General features: G+C 46.3%; 1 protein-coding gene and 1 pseudogene across 8 annotated transcripts in view; both read left to right on the top strand.

Moving 5' to 3' along the window:
- The window catches only part of kdm2bb (lysine (K)-specific demethylase 2Bb), a 251822-nt gene that overhangs the window by 183000 nt on the left and 45191 nt on the right, over window positions 1–23631 (top strand). For all 8 annotated transcript variants that reach the window (XM_070887826.1, XM_070887821.1, XM_070887820.1 and 5 more), the window contains one exon: window positions 16797–17021. In XM_070887826.1, the coding sequence (XP_070743927.1) occupies window positions 16797–17021 (225 nt within the window). The remainder of the gene's footprint in view (window positions 1–16796; window positions 17022–23631) is intronic.
- LOC139269873 (U2 spliceosomal RNA) lies at window positions 3121–3300 on the top strand (annotated as a pseudogene).

Below are 23631 nucleotides of genomic sequence, written 5' to 3' on the forward strand. Positions count from 1 at the left end.
CAATCTTCGTCATTCTGGCAGGGATATTCTCTGATGTTGGGGAAAAGCACATTATGACAGTGGCGCTTTGACATCAGAGACACCCAAGGAAACTATCTCCTGAGAGAAGTTTCAAGGCCTTTGACAGCACTGATGTCAAGTTGTTTTATGTTACAGGGTTGCCTCTGACAGCAGTTTTAAAAAAAATGTGGGTCATGCCCCCTGATAACACAGCTCGTGGTGGTAGTCAGTAGCTTTACCAGTGGCTCTCCAAGTTCACCTGGTGAGTAATCGAGCCATAAGAGAGCTGGGAGGTTCCTATTCTGATTCCCGGCCAGCTGATCTCAGATTGGGCAATGGTGGGATGCTACAAATACCTTTAGCATCTTGGTTTAAGGAAGAGAAAATCAGGCAAGGCTACCACTCACAATCCAGTAATCCTTACTGGAAGTGCAACTATGTGGATGCCACAGGACAGGATTCAACTTGACTATGAAGCCCCCATTCTTGAATAGCCTCTTGACATTTGCTGTTTAGGGACACATGTAGAATTTTCACTTATGCAAGATACTAGATGATGGCCATTGCTTGGGAATCTACTCTATATAATGTCAACAGCTTCAGAAGAGGTGAGAAGATTTAAAAAATCAGAATTTAGAATTGCAAGTAACTAATGCATCACAAAAGTACTGTTCTTTATAGGTGATCCAGTATTACTATATTGCGGTATCTCATACTAAAATCCCTTGCATTATTGTTTGTAGTCAATATTATGATATATTTGATACGGTGCCACATAAAAGGGTATTACACAAAATAAGGGCTCATGAGGTTGGGGTAATATAGTAGCATGGATTGAGGATTGGTTAACTGCAAGAAAACAGAGCGTAGGAATAAACAAATCTTTTTCAGGTTGGCAGGCTGTAACTCGTGGGGTGCCGGAAGGATCAGTGTTGGGGTCTCAGCTATTTACAATCTATATTAATGACCTAGATGACGGGACCAAGTGTAATGTATCCAAGTTTGCTGATGATACAAAGCTACGTGGGACAGTAAGTTATGAGGAGGACATAAAGAGTGCAAAGGGTTATAGATAGACTAAGTGAATGGGCAGTAAGGTGACAGTTGGACTATAATGTCGGGAAATGTGAGGCATTCACTTTGGTAGGAAAAATAGAAAAACAGAATATTTTTTAAATGGTGAGAAACTTTTAAATGTTGGTGTTCAGAGAGATTTGGGTGTCCTTGTGCAAGAAACACACAAAGCTAGCATGCAGGTTCAGCAAACAATAAGGAAGGCAACTGGCATGTTGGCCTTTATTGCAAGGAGATTGGAGTATAAGTAAGGAAGTCTCGCTACAATTGTACAGGGTCTTGGTGAGATCGCACCTGGAGTACTGCGCACAGTTTTGATCTCCTTATCGAAGGAAGGATATACTTGCCTTGGAGGTGGTGCAACGGTTCATTCGATTGATTCCTATGCTGAGAGATTTTGTAGATTGGGCCTATACTTTCTGGAGTTTAGAAGAATGAGAGGTAATCTCATTGAAATATACAAGATTTTGAGGGGGACTGACAGGGGAGACAGCGCTGAGAGGCTGTTTCCTCTGGCTGGAGTGTCTAGAATTCGGGGGCATAGTCTCGGGATAAGGGGCCGGCCATTTAAGACCGAAATGAGGAGGAATTTCTTCACTCAGAGGGTTGTGAATCTTTGGAATTCTCTGCCCCAGAGGACTGTGGATGTTGAGTCTTTGAGTATATTCAAAGCTGAGATAATTAGATTTTTGGACTCGAGGGGAATCAAGGGATATGGAGATCGGGCGGGAAAGTGGAATTGCTGTCAAAGATCAACCATGATCTTATTGAATGGTGGGGCAGGCTCGTGGGGTCATACAGCCTACTCCTGCTCCTAATTCTTTCGTTCTTGTATTGGCCCTGAACTTGTGGTCGGTTAGACGGTTTTCTATGAGTATGCCATCATTACCACTTTTGAAACTGACTGCAACTTTGGAATTTGGCGCTTGCACAAGCATGTGCGGAAATCCCCAAATTACGGTCTGTCACTGACAGCTCCAAAACGCACTGCGCTGCCTCCCCTTCCTCCGCCCAATGCCCCCCCCCCCCCCCCTCTCATACCTTGCAGCTCTTCCGCAGTAAGTATGCTGTTAAATTCCCCACTAAAAGTTAAACCCAAAGGGATTAGGTGTAACTGGGGTTTTAACATCATATTGACTGCTTAAACAAATGTTAAGGGGCAAGAAAACTAATTTTCATTTTTTGCGGTGTGAAATTTGGCCATTTTAATAAAAAGGTAATTTTTTTGAAGAAAGTTCAAAAAAATTATTTTTTTTTAAAGAGAGTTTGTGCATCTTTATTTTAGGTTTGTCTTTTCCCCATGTGAGTACTCCAATCAATCTTTTGCTCTCACTAACTATTTTTAAAAAGTTAGAATTTTAAGGGCCTATCCACTTTCTTGTTTGCTGTCTGTAAGAATTCTGCCATTTGATTGGCTGCTTAAACAGTCTGTTGACAGCACAGCACTTTGCACAAGGGGATCCCCATTAAGTTCCGTTGAATTGAATTCAAGGTCGGAAAACCCAAGTTCTCGACACAGGGATTGCGAGATCCCAGTGCGGAGCGTACTTCGGGGCCAGCAGCTAACACCTTCGCTTTGCTGCTGGCTGCAAATTCCGGGCCAGCATCTACAATTAATGCATAATCAGAAATTGTCAATTAGTTCCTTAATAATCAAATTAATATTAAAGTAGATTGGCTTTAAACAATGCAAAAATCATAGAGGGTGACCCAAAGGCTGATGGTTTTGAATTATCTGAATCAAGTGCATAAAAAGTGATATAAATATTTACACACCATATAAATATGTCTACTTTATATATACATGTTATTTAGTCTATTAACCAATATCAACCCCAAAAATTAGACGAACCCACGAGCAGCAACACCAAGAGAAGTTACAATTTCAAGGAAATATGCTAACTTTTCTCATTTCCACCTTAATGTGTAGCACTATGGGCCTTGACCCTTCAGTAAGGTTTCTCAACTTAAAAGAAAACTATCCATTTGTAAAGGTGTTTGGTGAGGCAAATCACTTCACTCCAAAAAAAAAATCACTTCACTCCAGTCGCTTCTCGGCCTTTTGGCTAAGATCAAGTGTAGTATCTGTTTTTATCAGTTTAATATCCCCTATGAGGACCAGATATTGAATTGTTTTTTGGAACAGGGAGATGAAACAGGGGCTTGCCCCGTCCACTCCATGCACCGACCTGGTATTGTAGTGCTTCCAGGAACAGTGCAGCTTCCCCTCTCGGCCTTTTGGCTAAGATCAAGTGTAAATAGCGCAAAGTTATCTTTGGCGCTGGAGTTGATCTGACAAGAATTGGCCAAAAAAAAAAATCACTTCACTCCAGTTATATGGGGCCCAAGTTTGAACTGGTCATTAGAACGGCGCACCTCCGAGCCTTGCGCCTATTACTTAGAATTAAAAGTGCACCTAAAAAGTACCTCGCTATTCTGAAATGCCTGCAGGTCTCCATTCCAGTCGGCGCAGCACAGCTTGAGCTGCGGGGGGGCGGAGCTATTGTCGTGCTGTGTCTACACAGCCGACGTGGGGGCGGGGCTAGGGTCCAGCGTGTCTGAGAGTGCCAGCAGCGTTGCGCATGCGCTTTGGAACAATGCCACAGAAACATTGGCTGGGTGAGCGCCTTTCCCGCCCGTAGCCGAACGGATAGGCGTGCGTGCGTGCTGCAGTGACTTTTATTTTTTAATTTTTTGATTTATCATTTATTATTGATGGTTCTTTATTTTTAAAAGTGGAGATGTTTAGTGCTCTCTCTTCCCTTCTAGCCCCCACCCCCCCAATCTCTGGCTTGCTTATTTATAAAAAGAGAAACAACTGTCCTCACTCAGCAGATATAAGGCAAAATATCGCAAGAGGTTTTAGGCCATTTTAAGTGATGTGTTTAATGTTTTAGTCCTTTGTGTTTAATGCTCCCCACCCCCTGGGCCCAAGTTTCGGGCCATGCCTAGAACGGTGCAGCCCCGACCTGGATGCCCGTTTTTCGCGCCACAAAGTGAGCCTAAAAAATATTTACCTATCCTCCGGCTCCCTGCAGGTCCTCTGGAGCTGGGCGCGGCGCAGCACGAGCTGTGTGGGGCGGAGCCAGGTCCCTGCGCCGAAAACAGTGCCGGGACCTCTGCACATGCGCGCTACAGTGGGCGCGCGTGTGCAGTAGCTCCAAGCGCCCAAAACTGTGTGGAAGGGGCCCGAAGCACGCAGCCCCTAGCCCTGGCCCAATGGCCTCACTGGGGCTGCGTGGATAAGGCTGCCTCACACGCCCAGCTCCTGCTTCCTCCCGACCGGGACCCAACCCGACTCGACTCCCCGCTCCCCCCCAGCCCCCGCCCCCGGACCCGACCCCCCCATAGGGCCCAAATTTGGCCAGGAGTTGCTCCTTTTTTTTGGAGTATCTTCAGTGAGTTTGTTAGGATTTTTTTTAGTTTCGTTTTTTTTTTCAAAAGGGGCTGTTACCAGCCACCTGTGCCTGTTTTGACCATTTAAGCTAGTTTGGACAGCTAATAGTTGCTCCAAACTAACTTAGGCCAGCGTTTGTGGCCCGCACAGAAAACCCTTGCAGAGAGTTAAGAAATCAGCGCAGGTAAGTACATTTAAAGCACAAAAATAAACATTCAATAACAAAAAATACAAGGAATCTGAGAAGACCTGCACCTAGCACCAAGACTTACAAAGCACTAAACAAAACACAAAAAGTAATAAACAATTAATTAACAAATAAAAAGTAGAAAGAACCCTGCACCTAAAGCACCAAGACCAAAGTAATAAGCAATCAATCAATCAATAACAAGTAAAAAATAGAAGTCCTACCTTTATGTGAAGGGAAGGCAGCGGGCCGCCGATGAAGGAGCCCATTTGGTCAGGGATAGGGCTGGCGTGCTTCGGGCCCCTCCCACTCAGCCTGCAGAGCACACTCAGATTCTGGGGGCGAGGAGCTACTGGGCATGCTGGCATACTCTAGTGCACATGTGCAGAGGTCCCGGCACTGTTTTCAGCACCGAGACCTGGCTCCGCCCCCGAATCCAGTTGCCACGCTGCGCCACCATCGAGGAGAGGCTGGGGAGCGGCCCAACTCGGCCTGAAGATTTTTGGCACCCTTGGAGTTCTACAAAAGCCTCTGGTGAGTGCGCCAGAAATCTGTACTGGCCAAATTTGTGCCCTATATCTTTTTATTTATCACATTTCACCTTCTTAAAAATGTGTTTAACAACATTAAGTCCACACCCCTCGTCTCTTTGAAAAAATATCAATTCTTGCATAAAGTTTTAGTTTCGAGAGTAGTACTTTACTGTTTGTGTGGGAAGGTCAAAATAAAAAAAGACTGAATTGGGGGTTAAAGTATGATCTTTATTCTCGCCTCCCACAGGAATGGTGCCTGTCTTGCTGGGATGACTGGAGCTTTGGGCGGAGCTTTGATAACTTTGGGCTCTTGAACCTCGAAAACTACATCGAAGATGCTTTTAGAATTGCATACAATACTTAACAAGTTAGAGAAGTAAAACGTTGATGTACATCAGGGTAAGAAGGTGCCGATTCAGAGCTGTGAAAAGCAATTTTAAGATAGACATCAGGATTTATTTTTAATAGGTTGACATAGGTGCAGGAAGAGTGGTTGAGGCCAGAAAACAAACCTCATTTGAAACAAACAAATGCTGTATTGAGAAGTGTTGGTGTTCTTAAAAAGAAAAGTGAGATTAAATTGACTGAAGTCCCTTCTTCATCCAAACTACCGATTGTGGCATATTTACTTACAAGCCTCTGTGTTTCTTGTGTTCTGATTTGGATGAATCTAAACTGAGCAATTTCTGTGCAGGATAAACTTGTGTTAAAAAGCAGGCTTTGCACACTTTAACATTATGTAGTGAGGGTGTATCTATCCATTGGTTTGTTTGTCATTGTAATAAGTATTGTGTATGTATGAATGGGGTTCCTGTTATAGATGTAAACCTGTAAATACCTTGTGTAGCCACCAGAGGGCTCATCCCCTGGAGTCCCATGGGATCCCACAATCCCTTGGGAGCACCTGTACTTAAGGAGACCTCACAGGCTGGAGAGGCACTCTGGAGACCTGCAATAAAAGACTACGGTCACACTTTACTTTGAGCTCACAGTATCTAGTCAGACTCTTTATTCATACATAACAACTGGCGACCAGATACAGATGACGAACCCAACGATGCAGAGAACAGTGGGCATCCTGGAGAAATTTTCGGAGGGAGATGATTGGGAAACCTTCGTGGAGCGATTCGACCAATACTTCCTGGCCAACGAGCTGGAAGGAGAAGCAAATGCTGCCAAACGAAGGACAATTCTCCTCACCGGGTGTCTGTGGGGCACCAACATATGGCCTCAAGAAAAATCTGCTTGCTCCAGCGAAACTCACAGAGAAATCGTATGATGATTTGTGCACACTGGTCCGGGAGCATCTGAACCCGAAGGGCAGTGTTCTGATGACGAGGTACCGGTTCTACACCTACAAAAGGTCTGAAGTGGCGAGCTGTGTCGCCGAGCTGAGACGCCTTGTAGGACATTGTGAATTTGAAGGACGTTTGGAGCACATGGTCAGGGACTTCTTCGTACTTGGCATTGGCCAAGTGATACTCCACAAACTTTTGACTCTAGAGACCCCAACCTTGAGTCAAGCCATAGCGATAGTCCAAGTGTTCATCGCCACCAGTGACAATACCAAGCAAATCGCTTAGCACAAGTGCTGTGCTGCTACAAGCACTGTGAACAAAGTGATATTGTTTTCAAATCGCAACGTACAGGGCAGGCCCCACCTGCCTGCAGCTGCACGTCCGCAGATGTCCGAGTCCACCATCAAGGGTGATGAATGCAAGGCCATTAACACCTTGTTGGCGCTGCGGGGGTGATCATCGTTTCCATTCATGCCGCTTCAAAGGGTACATTTGCAAGGGCTGTGGAACAATGGGACACCTCCAACGTATGTGCTGGCGAGCTGCAAACCCTGCTAATCCTGCAAACCACCATGTTGCAGAGGAGGATAGATCCACGGCAGACCACGACGAACCAGAGCCTCAGACCGAGGAGGCAGAGGTATATGGGGTGCACACATTTACCACAAAGTGTCCTCCGATTATGCTGAATTAAATGGACTCCCAGTGTCAATGGAGCTGAACACGGGCGCGAGCCAGTCTATTATGAGCAAAAAGACTTTCGATAAATTGTGGTGCAGCAAGGCCTCAAGGCCAGTCCTGACTCCCATTCGCACTAAACTGAGAACTTACACAAAGGAACTGATTCCTGTAATTGGCGGTGCTACTGTAAAGGTCTCCTACGATGGAGCGATGCACAAGCTACCACTCTGGGTGGTACCGGGCGATGGTCCCACACTGCTCGGCAGGAGCTGGCTGCAAAAGGTACGACATCCGAGCGCTCTCGTCCGTTGTGTGCCCAGGTCTTAAACAAGTTCCCCTCGCTGTTCGAACCAGGCATCGGGAAGTTCCAAGGAGCAAAAATGCAGATCCACCTAATTCCGGGGGTGCGACCCATCCATCACAAGGCGAGAGCAGTACCGTACATGATGAGGGAGAGGGTGGAGATTGAGCTGGACCGGCTGCAACGAGAGGGCATCATTTCACCGATCGAATTCAACGAGTGGGCCAGTCCGATTGTTCCAGTCCTCAAGGGAAACGGCACCGTCAGAACCTGTGGCGATTACAAAGTAACTATCAATCATTTCTCCCTGCAGGATCAATATCCACTACCAAAGGCAGACGACCTTTTTGCGACGCTGGCGGGAGGAAAGATGTTCACGAAGCTGGACTTGACCTCGGCCGACATGACGCAGGAGCTGGAGGAATCATCGAAGGGCCTCACCTGCATCAACACGCACAAAGTTCTCATCATTTACAACAGATGCCTGTTTGGGATTCGATCAGCCGCGACGATATTCCAGAGAAACATGGAAAGCTTACTGAAGTCAGTCCCGCGCATGGTGGTCTTCCAGGACAACATCTGGGTTACAGGTCGGGGCACAGTCGAGCATCTGCAGTTCCTGGAGGAGGTTCTTAGTCGACTCAACCGTGTGGGGCTCAGGTTAAAACGCTCGAAGTGCATTTTACTGGGGCGAAGAATTGCGGCGTGCAGCATCAGGCCCACCGATTCGAAGACGGAGGCAATCGAGAACGCACCGAGGCCACAGAACGTGATGGAGCTGCAGTCGTTTCTAGGACTCCTGAACTACTTTGGTAACCTCTTACCAGGTCTCAGCACACTGTTAGAACCACTGCACGCCTTGCTGCGTAAAGGAGATGAATGGGGATGGGGTAAAAGCCAAGAAAATGCCTTTGTAAAATCTAGAAAATTGTTATGCTCAAACAAATTGCTTGTGTGTATGATCCATGTAAGTGTTTGGTACTAGCATGTGATGCGTCGTCCTACAGGGTCGGGTGTGTATTGCAACAAGCTAATGAAGCTGGGAAATTGCAACCGGTTGCTTATGCATCCAGAAGTCTGTCTAAGGCGGAAAAAGCCGACAGCATAATTGAAAAAGAAGCGTTAGCGTGTGTTTATGGGGTAAAGAAAATGCATCAATATCTGTTTGGGCTCAAATTCGAATTGGAAACTGACCATAAGCTACTGATATCCCTTTTTTCTGAAAGTAAGGGGATAAATACGAATGCATCGGCCCGCATCCAGAGATGGGCGCTCACGTTATCCACATACAACTACGCCATCCACCACAGGCCAGGCACGGAAAACTGTGCCGATGCTCTCAGTAGGCTCCCATTGCCCACCACGGGGGTGGAAATGGCACAGCCCGCAGATTTAGTCATGGTAATGGAAGCATTCGCGAGTGAGCAATCACCCGTCACAGCCCAACAGATTAGAACCTGGACAAGCCAGGACCCTTTACTGTCTCTAGTAAAGAATTGTGTGCTTCACGGGAGCTAGTCCAGTGTCCCAGTGGAAATGCAGGAAGAGATAAAGCCATACCAGCGGCGCAAAGGTGAAATGTCTATACAGGCAGACTGCCTTCTGTGGAGTAATCAGGTAGTGGTCCCCAAGAAAGGCAGGGACACTTTCATCAGTGACCTCCACAGTACTCACCCAGGCATTGTAATGATGAAAGCGATAGCCAGATCCCACGTGTGCTGGCCCGGTATCGATGCGGACTTAGAGTCCTGCGTGCGCATATGTAACACATGCTCGCAGTTAAGCAATGCACCCAGGGAGGCGCCACTAAGTTGATGGTCTTGGCCCTCCAAACCGTGGTCCAGGGTCCATGACGACTATGCAGGCCAATTTTCGGGTAAAATGTTCCTAGTGATTGTAGATGCGTATTCCAAATGGATTGAATGTGAGAGAATGTCGGCAAGCACGTCCGCTGCCACTATTGAAAGCCTGCGGGCCATGTTTGCCACGCACGGCCTGCCTGATGTCCTTGTGAGCGACAACGGCCCATGTTCACCAGTGCCGAGTTCAAAGAGTTCATGACCCGTAATGGGATCAAACGTGTTACATCTGCCCCGTTCAAACCAGCATCCAATGGTCAGGCAGAGAGAGCAGTGCAAACCATCAAGCAGAGCTGGAAGAGGGTAACTGAAGGCTCACTGCAGACTCGCCTATCCCAAGTCCTGCTTAGCTACCACACGAGACCCCTCTCGCTCACTGGGATTCCACCTGCTGAACTGCTCATGAAAAGGGCACTTAAGACAAGGCTCTCGTTAGTCCACCCTGATCTACATGAACAGGCGGCTTCAACAAAGTAAATATCATAGCGCAAATGTATCACGCGAAATTGACATCAATGATCCTGTATTTGTGTTGAACTATGGACAAGGTCCCAAGTGGCTTCTCGGCACTGGGGAATCGGGTATTTCGGGTCAAACTTTCAAATGGACTCATCCACCGGAAATACTTGGACCAAATCAAACTCAGATTTACGGACTATCCAGAGCAACCCACATTGGACCCTACCTTCTTTGACCCCCCCCCCCCCCCAACATACACACCAGTGGCAACCGACACCGCAACAGCCCAGCAGGACTCACTACACCAGGCAGCCCAGCAAGGTCAGCTGCACAGTAGCCCAGCGAGGGCCCAACAAACGATTCACCAAAATCAGCATTTGCACCAAGACGATCAACCAGGGAAAGAAAGGCCCCAGATTGACTCACCTTGTAAATAGTTACACTATTGACTTGGGGGAGTGGGGGCGGGGAGTGTTGTTATATATGTAAACCTGTAAATACCTTGTGTAGCCCCCAGAGGGCTCACCCCCTGGAATCCCAAGGGAGCACCTGTAGTAAAGGAGGCCTCACAGGGTGGAGAGGCATGCTGGAGACCTGCAATAAAAGACTACGGGCACACTTTACTTTGAGCTCACAGAATCTAGTCCGACTCTTTATTCATACATAACAGTTCCTATTTGCTTTTTGATTGATCAACAGTGGCCCATCACATTGTGAAATTGACAATGATAGTTACTTCGATGCACCTCTGTGATATTGCCTCCAAAATTCAGACTGACACTGGGTAAGTATCCTATCCAGGGAACACAATGGCAGTTCATGAGTGCCAAGTCTTGACCTCCCAGTGTCACCACTTCAGACATGAAGAACCATCAATTTTTCCTGTGATATAATGCCCTTGGTCTAACTGGTCACTGGCCAACTGGCCATCTTTCACGCCCCGGTGAAGGCTCCCTCTGCCCATGAGCAGTGCCATGTGTGATTAAGCTTACACTTGCATTCTACCATTATGTAGCATAGCACAGGGGGCACCGTTATATCATTGGTGCTCAATATAAAGAACTAGCATTGTATTCAGTGTGCCCAGTATGTGGTTGTGCAACCTTTTTGTTGTTGAAAATGTTTGTTTAAACACCGATGCTGACGCAGATGACCAGTGGCAGGCAGAACAGTGTTGGAGCATTTATTGAACCTGACTGTGCAGAGCTGAGTTAACATATTGAAGTTGTCATTAACTCAGCGTGTAACAAAAATCCCATCTTTAAAAGCTATGTGTATTTCACTCTCATGATTTGATTTTTAGTAATGCTATAAGCATGTTACAGAATCATTTGAAATTCAGTAATTTAGGTATCGATATGTTAGATTCAATAGAAAAGGAAAATGAAGAATCAACAATAAGGATAGTGGATTGAAAAAAAGGCACAGTTCAGTGAGGTAGAAGGGGACCTGGCCCAAATTAACTGGGCAGAAAAGTTAGCAAATAGGTCAATAGATCAGCAGTAGGAAAAGTTTAAATATTGAATGCATTACAAAATAAATACATTCCTCTCAATGTATTCTGTCACCCCTGTGTTCGCTGCCCCACATTGGCTCCCGCCCTGCTTTGTTTTGTTTTAAAAATTCTCATTCTTGTTTTAAAATCCCTCCATGGTCTTGTCCATTCTTATTTCCATAACCTCCTCCAGCCCTGCAATCAATGTTCCCTGCATGGCCACGCAACACTCCAGGGAACCTGTGCAGCCGGCTTGTCGGCTTTTCAATGTAAAAACCCGCGCATGCGCAGTATTTTTAGTGGCCCGGCTGCACAGGGCCAAACAAAATTACAGGTAAATTACCTGCAACCCTCCAAGATCTCTGTGCTCCTTCAATTTTGGCTTCTTGCTTCACCATTGGTAGCTGTGCCTTCAGTCATTTAGGCCCTAAGCTCCAGAATTCCCTCCCTAAAGCTCTCAGCCACTCTCTCCTCCTTTAATAGCTCCTTAAAAATTACCTCTGACCAAGCTTTAGGTTACCTGTCCTTGTATCTCCTTATGTGGCGCAGTGTCAAATTTTGTTGATTATGCTCATGGGACGTTTTACTACATTAAAGGCGCTAAGTATAACTACTCCGATTAAGGATGGAATTTAATTGTAGAGGTTGGAGGTATGGCAGAGGTAGTAAATCTTTTGCATTGCTTTTTTTGGCAAATGTTGGTGGAATTGAGAGCATTGGTGTGCTGGAGGAGAATATAGAACAATCGATAGAGCTAATTCTAAAAGGTATTGGTTCTGAAAACAATTAGCAGAACTTGAGGTGGATAAGTCACTGGGCTGTGATGGTATGCAATCTAGGATATTGAAAGAAATCAGAGAGGAGACTGGAGAGTAGTTGATGGAATACCTTTGTAGAGCAGTTCATCTAAAGTATGTTGTGCACAAACTCTTGGAATCCATAATTTATGATAAATCAGTAAGCATTTGGAAAAGCATGGATTAATCAAGGACAGCCAATATGGATCTGTTGAAGCCTTGTCAAATTTAAGAGAGCTTTTTGAAGAAATGACTGACAATTGATAAAGGGAATGCAGTAGATGTTGTCTATATGGATTTTCAGAAGACATTCAATAGGGTGTCTCGCCGAGCGATTTGTTGGAAAAGTTCTGACAAATTGTATGAGGAAATGTAGAAGCATGAAAAGAAAGTTGGTTGACGAACAGAAGAGTCAGTAAATATGTGGTGGTCGGACTGGGGAAAGGTCGGAATTGGTGTATCACAGGGGTCAGTGTGTGTATGGATCATTTGAATTGGGGAACATGTGTTCTCATCTCAAGGTTTGCTGATGACACAAAAATAGGAGGTTTGGCAAATAGTATGAGGGGAGTGTGGTGGAGGTGGGGGGGGCGGAGAAACCCAGGGCAGGGGACAGGAGGGGCCACATTGCAGCGGAGGTCTGGGGGGGGGGGAAGTGTGTTGGAGGGGCGGGCCTGGGGGCTCGGTGCGGGGAGTGTTCGGAGTGGGGTGGACGGGTTGACTGTGCAGATGGCGGTTGGTGGATGTGGTGTGGTTGGCGTCGCGGGGGCGTGGCTCCGGGGTGGCCGGGGCTGGGGGCTCGACATCCGGGGGTGTTCGGCATTTGGGAAGGATTCTGATGGGACGGGGCGGGTTGGGTGCGGGGGGAGTGTTCCCGGTGTTGGGTGGGTCCGGAGCCGGGAGGGCCACACTCTTGGGATGGGGGGTGGGCTGTTTGGGGCTGGGATTGGGAGAGACTTCTTCACTCGGGGAGTTGTTGGCCTGTGGGGTTCCCTGCCGTAGAGAGTTGTTGATGCCAGTTCATTGGATGTGTTCGAGAGGGAGTTGGATGTGGTCTTTGCGGCCGGGGGGAGGGAGGTGCTAGGGTGGGTGATCAGCCATGATCTTGTTGAATGGTGATGCAGGCTCGAAGGGTCAAATGGCCTACTCCTGCACCTATTTTCTATGTTTCTATGTATGTAAGAAGGACTGTAGAAGACTTCACAAAACATGGACAAAAGAGCTGAGTTCCAGAGGTGAGGTGAGAGTGACCGCCCTTGACATCAAGGCAGCATTTGAGCGAGTGTGGCATCAAGAAGCCCTAGTTAAACTGAAGTCAATAGGAATCAAGGGAAAACTCTCCACTGGCTGGAGTCACACCTAGCACAAAGGAAGATGGTCGGAGGTCAATCATCTCAGCCCCAGGACATCGCTGCAGGAGTTCCTCAGATCAATGTCCTAGGCCCAACCAGCTCCAGCTGCTTCATCAATGACCTTCCCTCTACCATAAGGTCTGAAGTGGGGATGTTCGCTGATGACTGCACAGTGTTCAATGCCATTCACAACTCCTCAGATAATGGAGCAGTCCATGCTCGCATGCAGCAAGACCTGGATGACATTCAAGCTTGGCTGATAAGTGGTAAGTAACATTCACACCACACAAGTGACGGGCAACGACCATCTCCAACAAGCGAGAGTCTAATCACTGTCCCTTGACATTCAGCGGCATTATCATTGCCGAATCCCCCACCATCAACATCCTGGGGGTCACCATTGACCAGAACCTTAACTGGACCAGCCACATAAATACTGTGGCAACAAGAGCAGGTCAGAGGCTGGATATTCTGCAGCGAGTGACTCACCACCTGACTCCTCAAAGTCTTTCCATCGTCTACAAGGTACAAGTCAGGAGTGTGATGGAATTACTCTCCACTAGCCTGGATGAGTGCAGCTCCAACAACACTCGGGAAGCTCGACACCATCCAGGACAAAGCACCCGCATGATTGGCACCCCATCCACCACCCTAAACATTCACTCCCTCCACCACCAGCCTACCATGGCTGCAGTATGTACCATTTACATGATGCATTGCAGCAACTCGCGAAGGCTTCTTCAGCAGCACCTCCCAAACCTGCGACCTCTACCACCTAGAAGGACAAGGGCAGCAGGTGCATGAGAACGCCATCACCTGAAGTTCTCCTCCAAGTTACACGCCATCCTGACTTGGAAGTATATCGCCATTCCTTCATCGTTGCTGGATCAAAATCCTGGAACTCCCTCCCTAACAGCACTGTGGGAGTTCCTTCACCACACAGACTGCAGCGGTTCAAAAGGCAGCTCACCTCCACCTTCTCGAGGCCAATTAGGGATGGGCAATAAATGCTGGCCTTGCCAGTGACGCCGATATCCCAGGAACACATTTTTTTTTTAAACTCCCTGTAAGGAATCTGATCAGGCACACGGGAAAGTGAAAACATGTTAGGAAAAAACTTAAATCATCAGAGATTGAAAAGAATTTAATGGCTAAAGACTTTTCACACACAGCTGTTGTTTTATATTTATAATATTGAAATGTAATTATCATTACATCAATTTATATTTAAAGCTCTGTTGAAAAACTTGACTTTTGCATATCAGTAAAACCATTTGATTTGAATATAAAATGGCATGGCTGGCAGATTGATTTATATAAAAGAAAAACTTGCATTTATACAGTGCCTCTCTTGACAGCATGTTCCAAAGCGCTTTGCAGACAATAGAGTACTTTTGAAGTGTTGTCACTGTTGTAATGTAGGAAACGCAGCAATATCCCACATACTGACAATCTGTGCGCAGCAATATCCCACAAAAAGCAATATGATAATGACAAGATAATTTTTTTTTGTGACGTTGATTAAGGGATATATATTGGCCATGACACCAGGGAGATCGCCCCTGATCATCTTCAAATCGTGTCATGGGATCTTTTATGTCCACCTAAGAAGGTAGATGCCAGGGCCTTGGTTTCACATCTCATCCGAAAGACGGCACCTCCGAAATTGCAGCACTCCCTCAGCACTGCACTGGAGTGGTAGCCTGGACTTATGTGCTCAAGTCTCTGGAGTGGAACTTGAATCCATAAACTTCTGACTCAGGTTGCAATGTTGTTCTCCTGTTAGAAATATCCAGAATTAATATATTGATAGATGTATTAAAATTGATTAGGATGCCCTTTTTGGTAAATGGGGGGAATTGGTGAGGAATCTCTCGGGGCACGGAGAAGGAATTAGGTAGCAGGGAAGAACTCTGGCCATGTAATTAATACTTCGGATGGCAGGAAAGGACTAGGCCATCAGTGAAGGAATCTGAGCCAGATAGCAAACCACTTGGGACAGTGGGGAAATGCTGCAAAGGCAGAGAAGGACTCGGTGGACTCCGGAAGTGGGGGCATGGGGAAGAAGGGGGAAAAAAGTCAGGCTGTGGAGAAAGGATCAGAACAGACATAAAATTGAGGCTTATAATCCCCATTGAGAAAACATGACTGATCACTGTCTTTGTTTTGCTCACCCTTTCCATGATGTGGTTGAGCTTGCCAGCCTCTTCCTAGATTCAACTCCATTGCCCAGTGCCACTGGCCTGGCCTGCCCTCACGTGGCTCCATTCCTATTGAATGCAGCCACTTCCCAAGTGCCCCCAAGGATTTATACTGGGCCTCCTACTCTTCACCATCTACATGTTGCCCCCTTGCTAACATCATCTGCAGGCACGGAGGCACTTTCCATATGTAAGCTGGCAACGCCCAGCTCCACCTCTCTGTGACTTTCTTCAACCTAGTACCAGCTGCAGGCTGTCGGACTGCTTCTCAATCGGGTGCAAGAAACTTGGCAGGAAATTGCATGCGATTAGGTCTGACACAGGAAGCGTATTGTACACAGTTGTATAGTTTTTATTATACTGATTGATAGATGAGCATCTGAGAAGCAAAGTAATGGCAGCTAATGACAGCCACACATGCTATGTGCCAGGGCCCTCATCTAAATGAAGTGAAATGATTCCGTGTGGTTGTTAACTCGTACAGTTTGTGTCCCCTCAAAGTGAGTTCTTTGCTGAGAATTATTAAGTTACTTGCCCAAAGTGTGAAAATATGAAATTAGCATCAAGGACTTACACCCCACCCTGCTGTAAATTTCCTGCATTTAACTTCAAGCAACTCCAAGGGGAAAGGAAAAGAGTTATTAACTCCAATACATTTAACCCCATTGTCCGCCTGGTCACTTGCTGTGATTGTGCTGCCAATTTAGAAAATTGTCTGCACAATTATACATAAAGTCTTGGGGAAAGTAAAATGTTTTAACACAACATATTTATGCTTACTCTGCCTCACGAGGGATTGATGCTCCCAGTAATTCGATCTTGTGATAAATCTGAGTTTATCACTTGTCATGATTTTCCCACTGGAAGAGACACCTAGTAACTCGGAAATGGTCTGTTGTGACCTTCGCACAGCAAAGCACTTCAGAAATTCTGCTGTACCTACTGCTTAATGTTGATGTGTTTCTTTGTGTTAGCAGTATCTTTATTTCACTCTTTCTGCCCTCAGGGTACATCTCTTCTCCATGTGTAGGTACATCTCTACAGGCAGGCGGTTGCCCCTCCTAGTGTTATATGAATTTCTGTACTTCTGTGTACAGACCTAGAAAAAAGAGCAAAAGAGGTCTAAATAAATGTAGCTAATTGAGTTTTTTTTTGTTTACAGCACAGGACCGTAGGAAGGCCAAAAGGAAAGCTTGGAACCTCTGCAGCTGTGAAGCTTGCCGCGAACAGGGCTACAGCTGGAGCACGCAGGAGGAGAACAAGATGTCGGAAATGCGAGGCATGTCTCAGAACAGAATGTGGCGAATGCCATTTCTGCAAGGATATGAAGAAGTTTGGAGGACCAGGAAGGATGAAACAGTCCTGTATCATGCGACAGTGTATTGCTGTAAGTCACAAAAGGGTAAAATGTTTCCATTGATACATTGATGGGAAAAGTTGATGTATGTGGCATACAAATTGGCCAGAAATAGCAGTGAACCCGGGGACTGGGAGAAATTTAGAACTCAGCAGAGGAGGACAAAGGGTTTGATTAGGACAGGGAAAATGGAGTACGAGAAGAAGCTTGCAGGGAACATTAAGGCGGATTGCAAAAGTTTCTATAGGTATGTAAAGAGAAAAAGGTTAGTAAAGACAAACGTAGGTCCCCTGCAGTCAGAATCAGGGGAAGTCATAACGGGGAACAAAGAAATGGCAGACCAATTGAACAAGTACTTTGGTTCGGTATTCACTAAGGAGGACACCAACAACCTTCCGGATATAAAAGGGGTCACAGGGTCTAGTAAGGAGGAGGAACTGAGGGAAATCTTTATTAGTCGGGAAATTGTGTTGGGGAAATTGATGGGATTGAAGGCGGATAAATCCCCAGGGCCTGATGGACTGCATCCCAGAGTACTTAAGGAGGTGGCCTTGGAAATAGTGGATGCATTGACAGTCATTTTCCAACATTCCATTGACTCTGGATCAGTTCCTATAGAGTGGAGGGTAGCCAATGTAACCCCACTTTTTAAAAAAGGAGGGAGAGAGAAAACAGGGAATTATAGACCGGTCAGCCTGACCTCAGTAGTGGGTAAAATAATGGAATCAATTATTAAGGATGTCATAGCAGTGCATTTGGAAAATGGTGACATGATAGGTCCAAGTCAGCATGGATTTGTGAAAGGGACATCATGCTTGACAAACCTTCTGAAATTTTTTGAGGATGTTTCCAGTAAAGTGGACAAGGGAGAACCAGTTGATGTGGTATATTTGGACTTTCAGAAGGCTTTCGACAAGGTCCCACACAAGAGATTAATGTGCAAAGTTAAAGCACATGGGATTGGGGGTAGTGTGCTGACGTAGATTGAGAACTGGTTGTCAGACAGGAAGCAAAGAGTAGGAGTAAATGGGTACTTTTCGAATGGCAGGCAGTGACTAGTGGGGTACTGCAAGGTTCTGTGTTGGGGCCCCAGCTGTTTACATTGTACATTAATGATTTAGACGAGGGGATTAAATGTAGTATCTCCAAATTTGCGGATGACACTAAGTTGGGTGGCAGTGTGAGCTGCGAGGAGGATGCTATGAGGCTGCAGAGTGACTTGGATAGGTTAGGTGAGTGGGCAAATGCATGGCAGATGAAGTATAATGTGGATAAATGTGAGGTTATCCACTTTGGTGGTAAAAACAGAGAGACAGACTATTATCTGAATGGTGACAGATTAGGAAAAGGGGAGGTGCAACGAGACCTGGGTGTCATGGTACATCAGTCATTGAAGGTTGGCATGCAGGTACAGCAGGCGGTTAAGAAAGCAAATGGCATGTTGGCCTTCATAGCGAGGGGATTTGAGTACAGGGGCAGGGAGGTGTTGCTACAGTTGTACAGGGCCTTGGTGAGGCCACACCTGGAGTATTGTGTACAGTTTTGGTCTCCTAACTTGAGGAAGGACATTCTTGCTATTGAGGGAGTGCAGCAAAGATTCACCAGACTGATTCCCGGGATGGTGGGACTGACCTATCAAGAAAGACTGGATCAACTGGGCTTGTATTCACTGGAGTTCAGAAGAATGAGAGGTGACCTCATAGAAACGTTTAAAATTCTGACGGGTTTAGACAGGTTAGATGCAGGAAGAATGTTCCCAATGTTCGGGAAGTCCAGAACCAGGGGTCACAGTCTAAGGATAAGGGGTAAGCCATTTAGGACCGAGATGAGGAGAAACTTCTTCACCCAGAGAGTGGTGAACCTGTGGAATTCTCTACCACAAAAAGTAGTTGAGGCCAATTCACTAAATATATTCAAAAGGGAGTTAGATGAAGTCCTTACTACTCGGGGGATCATGGGGTATGGTGAGAAAGCAGGAATGGGGTACTGAAGTGCATGTTCAGCCATGAACTCATTGAATGGCGGTGCAGGCTAGAAGGGCTGAATGGCCTACTCCTGCACCTATTTTCTATGTTTCTATGTAAACGGTGATGGAATCTTTTGGGCTACTTTTCCATTGTTAGCAATTTTTTTACAATTCCTACTGCTCCAAAAATTATTAACGAGTTTGCGCAAAATGTTTGAAGGAAGGTCATTTTGAGCATGTTAAAACAATTGATGAGAAAGTCCTGGATTGTTATACCGCTCTGTCAAATTGAAAAGTGAGCATTTTACTCCAGATCAGAACTGGTGTGATCGACCTAATAATATCAAGGTTTCAAAGTATCCCTTGAGACGCAGCAGGGTTACAGGTATAACAACTGATCATAGCTGGACAGGTGACTGTTCACCAGAAGTCTAGAATTGTGCATACAAAATGCTCATCGAGCTAACAGATTGTTAGATACTCTTCAACTTTAAAAGAAAGTCAACAGGAGCATGTGTAGACATTTCTGAAAGAAGTGGGTACCCCTGATGAGTCACCAAGTTTATCCAGTGAACTACAGAGTAGCATTTAAAAAATGGAGGGCCTACAATTGGTACTCACTTTGAGCGGAGTTAATTGATCTCTGTCAGGGTGGTGACTGGATCGATACATTTGGCTTCAGCACCCGTGGCTCATGGAGGAAAATTGGGCATGGTTTTTGCTCCTGCTGAAAAGTGCACATGCGTGAACGTTGAATGGGTTTGGCCATGTTGCTCCTTAAGGTTGAATAGCCGGCTGACACTTGCTGTCAAAATTCATACATGAATAATAGTCACTTGGCTGAGTATTGGAAACCATGTGCTGTCCTGGAACTGTATCCTAATGCAGATGCAATACCCAGAGGAGAGTTGAAAAGTGGAGGGAAGTGTGGAGGAAAAGTGCTGAAAGTGCACAGATTACTTTGGGTCTGGGGGCAGCCTTTCCTACCTCCCCCCAATGACCCTCCCCCCCCCCCCCCCCAAAAAAAAGATTTTGATACGTTGTCTTTTTTTGGGTGCATTTTCCATTATTTTGGCTTACACTTTAGAGGGCAAGATATTCACCTTTCCTCATTATAGACATTCTAAGCAAATGAGCTCCAATGATTTAACCTGCAATGTTATATTAAAATTTCCTGCATTACAACAGTGACTACACTTCAAAAAGTACTTCATTGGCTGGGACGTCCAGTGGTCGTGAAAGGCACTATATAAATGCAAGTCTTTCTTTAAAATGAAAGACCTCACACCAATAGTCTTTTTTTGAAATGTGTGTGGATATGTTTTTCTCTTAACGAAGCACACTGTAATTGTCAAGTGACACATTAATTCCATGCATTAGTCTTTGAACTATTCTGCAATACTCTGTATTGATGGCATTTGTTTTGATGAATCCTTGGTAGAGCCAGGTTTCAAAGTTGTACTTTAGACTTTCAACTCTGGCCCCTTAAAAACTGAATGTAGTCGGCTCAGTTTGAGAGTCTGGGAGTTTATGACATTTTAAATTAAACATTTGCCAGAATTATAATTTACCAGTCATTCGTCCAAAAAATATTTCTTAGTTACTGATGTGAATTTATTTCCATGAAAGGAGAAGAAAGTCTATCGGGTACATTTTGTTCAATTAGAACAAAATATAGCCGAGCTTTTTTGAAGCTTTGCCCAGAGTTCTTGCCAACTCTGCTGGGCTGTTCCGGTGGTGTGCAATCCCTGAAAACCATCCTAAAGGCTGGAATGTAGCTTCCAGAAATAGTTTCATCCTAAAACTACTCGATTCAAAAGTGTTGCATGGATATGGAAAATACTAATACAAACACGCACACTTTATGTAAGCCTTTGGTATTTTATCTAAGAACATTGCATTTCATGTAAATTCTAACCATAAAACTTTTGATAATTTGAAGATGGTTCGCACCTATTACCGCAGACAAGGTAAAATATACAGCAAATGCCACCTATTTAACAAATCGAATCACCGCACATGAAAATCTTTCTAAAGATACTTCAAAGCTGCAGAGTTTTTGATAAATGTTCTCTTCATCTGCAACTGCACCATAATGTCCTAAATTACACCGATATAGCACTTGTGGAGGTTTAATATTGCACTTTTGTTTAGCTGGAAACAATTATCCAACTTTAAAATATTAAAATTTTAAAAATAATGGAAGTTATTACAGTTAAAATAATTTGGTCAAGGTGTTGTATACAAATTGCTACCAGTGCAAGAATTCAAAGCATTATTGAGGAGGAAAGAGAAGACGGCTGCTCGTACATGCAGTGATGAACAGGTGAATTGGGAATTTCAAATGGAGTAAGTGAACTTTTTAAACAATTGCTGCTTGGAAAAAGCATTAAAGGGTCATTGTGCATCTCAATTATGATTGGCAGATATTTTTTGTTACTATTGACAAATTCATGTTCAAAGAGGCATTTTTCCTGTAAAGTGATCAGCTTTGGTGGTGGTAATCTTCAGCCAGCCCTAACAGTGCTACATCTTCAAGGAACCCTGTCATCTATCACCTGGTACATTTAAAAAAAAAAATCTTCCAATCCCAAATCTACTCTACTGGTACATAGTTTGATTAGCCTTCAGGTGCTGCAATCAAATTGCTCCTCTCCACGTATGATTCTACTCTGAGCAACAGGTTATTTAACTCTAAGGGGCATCATAGCTGAGCTAAATTTTCTCCTCACACTGTTCACACAAGCACATTTCCAGCATGGGTCACTCAATAACAACCAGGAGAGAAAACCCCAGCTTAATATTCCACCCCCATCCAAGGGACGTTGAGGTCATTGTAATATCCCACCTTTTCCTGGCTATGATCAGTGAATGCAATAGAGACGAGGAGTTAAACCTCGGGCAGTTTATGTAAATCAGTGCAACGTTGTCTGTAAGTAACTGCAAGCAAATGCTACAATTAAACTAATATTAAAATACCATACATTCCCTATATTTTGTAGATTATTGGTTACTTTTCCTTCCTCTCCTTTGGCTTTCCCCTCATCCTTCCATTTCCTCATAATTCCCTGTTCCCAGGCCCTTTAATACTATTTTGTTTCATCTGCTGAGAGTAGTTGAATATTCCTCCGGTTTCCCTCCCTCCATATGGAAAGATGACTCTTGGCGCATTGCCTAGATCATGCAGCGGCGGTACAGTCTTGCTGACTTGCAGTAATTTGAGCAGTCTGAAATCATAGAAACTTTGGGGTGAAGTTTCGGACGCCCGCTAGAACGGCGCACAGCGGAGAGGCCCGCCTAATTTATCGAACAAAGATTGCGCCGAGTACTTACCTCGCAATTCTCAGATAGCTGTCGGCCCATTTCCACCTCGCGCAGCGCAGCAGGAGCTGCTGGGGGTGGAGCTACAGCCCTGCGCCGAAAACAGTGCCGGCAGCTGCACATGTGCGCAGTAGCTGCCGGTGTCCTGTCTCCGGGGTGATGACCCTATCCCAGGCCGAAGGGACGTCGCCACTATCCCCGGCCGAGTGGCCTGATGCATCTTACCTGGGTGGCGGGGCCCGCCCACCTGGTCTCTCACTGGGGTGGGCCCCGCCCGAAGAGTCAGCGTCGGCAGCCCGGCATCATCAATTCTTCTCTTTCCCCCCTCCCTTCCTCCCCCCCCCCCCCATCATCTTCTCTCCTCCCCCATCATCTTCTCTCCTCCCCCCCCCAATCATCTTCTCTCCTACCCCCCCCCATCATCTTCTCTCCACCCCCCCCCTCCCCATCATCTTCTCTCCTCCTCCCCCCCCCCCATCATCTTCTTTCCTCTCCCCCCCATCATCTTCTCTCCACCCCCCCCATCATCTTCTCTCCTCCCCCCCCCCCCCATCATCTTCTCTCCTCCCCCCCATCATCTTCTCTCCTCGCCCCCCCCAATCATCTTCTCTCCTCCCCCTCCCCTCCCATCATCTTCTCTCCCCCTCCCCTCCCATCATCTTCTCTCCCCCCCCCCCCCCATCATCTTCTCTCCCCCCCCCCATCATCTTCTCTTCCCCCCCCCCCCATCATCTTCTCTTCCCCCCCCCCATCATCTTCTCTCCCCCCCCCCATCATCTTCTCTTCCCCCCCCCCCATCATCATCTCTCCCCCCCCCCCCATCATCTTCTCTCCTCCCCCCCCCCATCATCTTCTCTCCTCCCCCCCCCCCATCATCTTCTCTCTCCCCCCCCCATCATCTTCTCTCCACCCCCCCCCCCCATCGTCTCTCTCCACCCCCCCCCCCATCATCTTCTCTCCACCCCCCCCATCATCTTCTCTCCCACCCCCCCATCATCTTCTCTCCACCCCCCCCCCATCATCTTGTCTCCAACCCCCCCATCATCTTCTCTCCACCCCCCCACCATCATCTTCTCACCAACCCCCCCATCATCTTCTCACCAACCCCCCCATCATCTTCTCTCCACCCCCCCCCATCATCTTCTCTCCTCCCCCCATCATCTTCTCTCCTCCTCCCCCCCCCCATCATCTTCTCTCCTCCCCCCCCATCATCTTCTCTCCACCCCCCCCCCATCATCTTCTCTCCACCCCCCCCATCATCTTCTCTCCACCCCCCCCCCATCATCTTCCTCTCCTCCCCCCTCCATCATCTTCTCTCCTCCCCCCCCCCCCCCCCATCATCTTCTCTCCTCC

The sequence above is a fragment of the Pristiophorus japonicus genome, chromosome 8, assembly GCF_044704955.1.
Source record: "Pristiophorus japonicus isolate sPriJap1 chromosome 8, sPriJap1.hap1, whole genome shotgun sequence".
Taxonomy (NCBI): Eukaryota; Metazoa; Chordata; class Chondrichthyes; family Pristiophoridae; genus Pristiophorus; species Pristiophorus japonicus.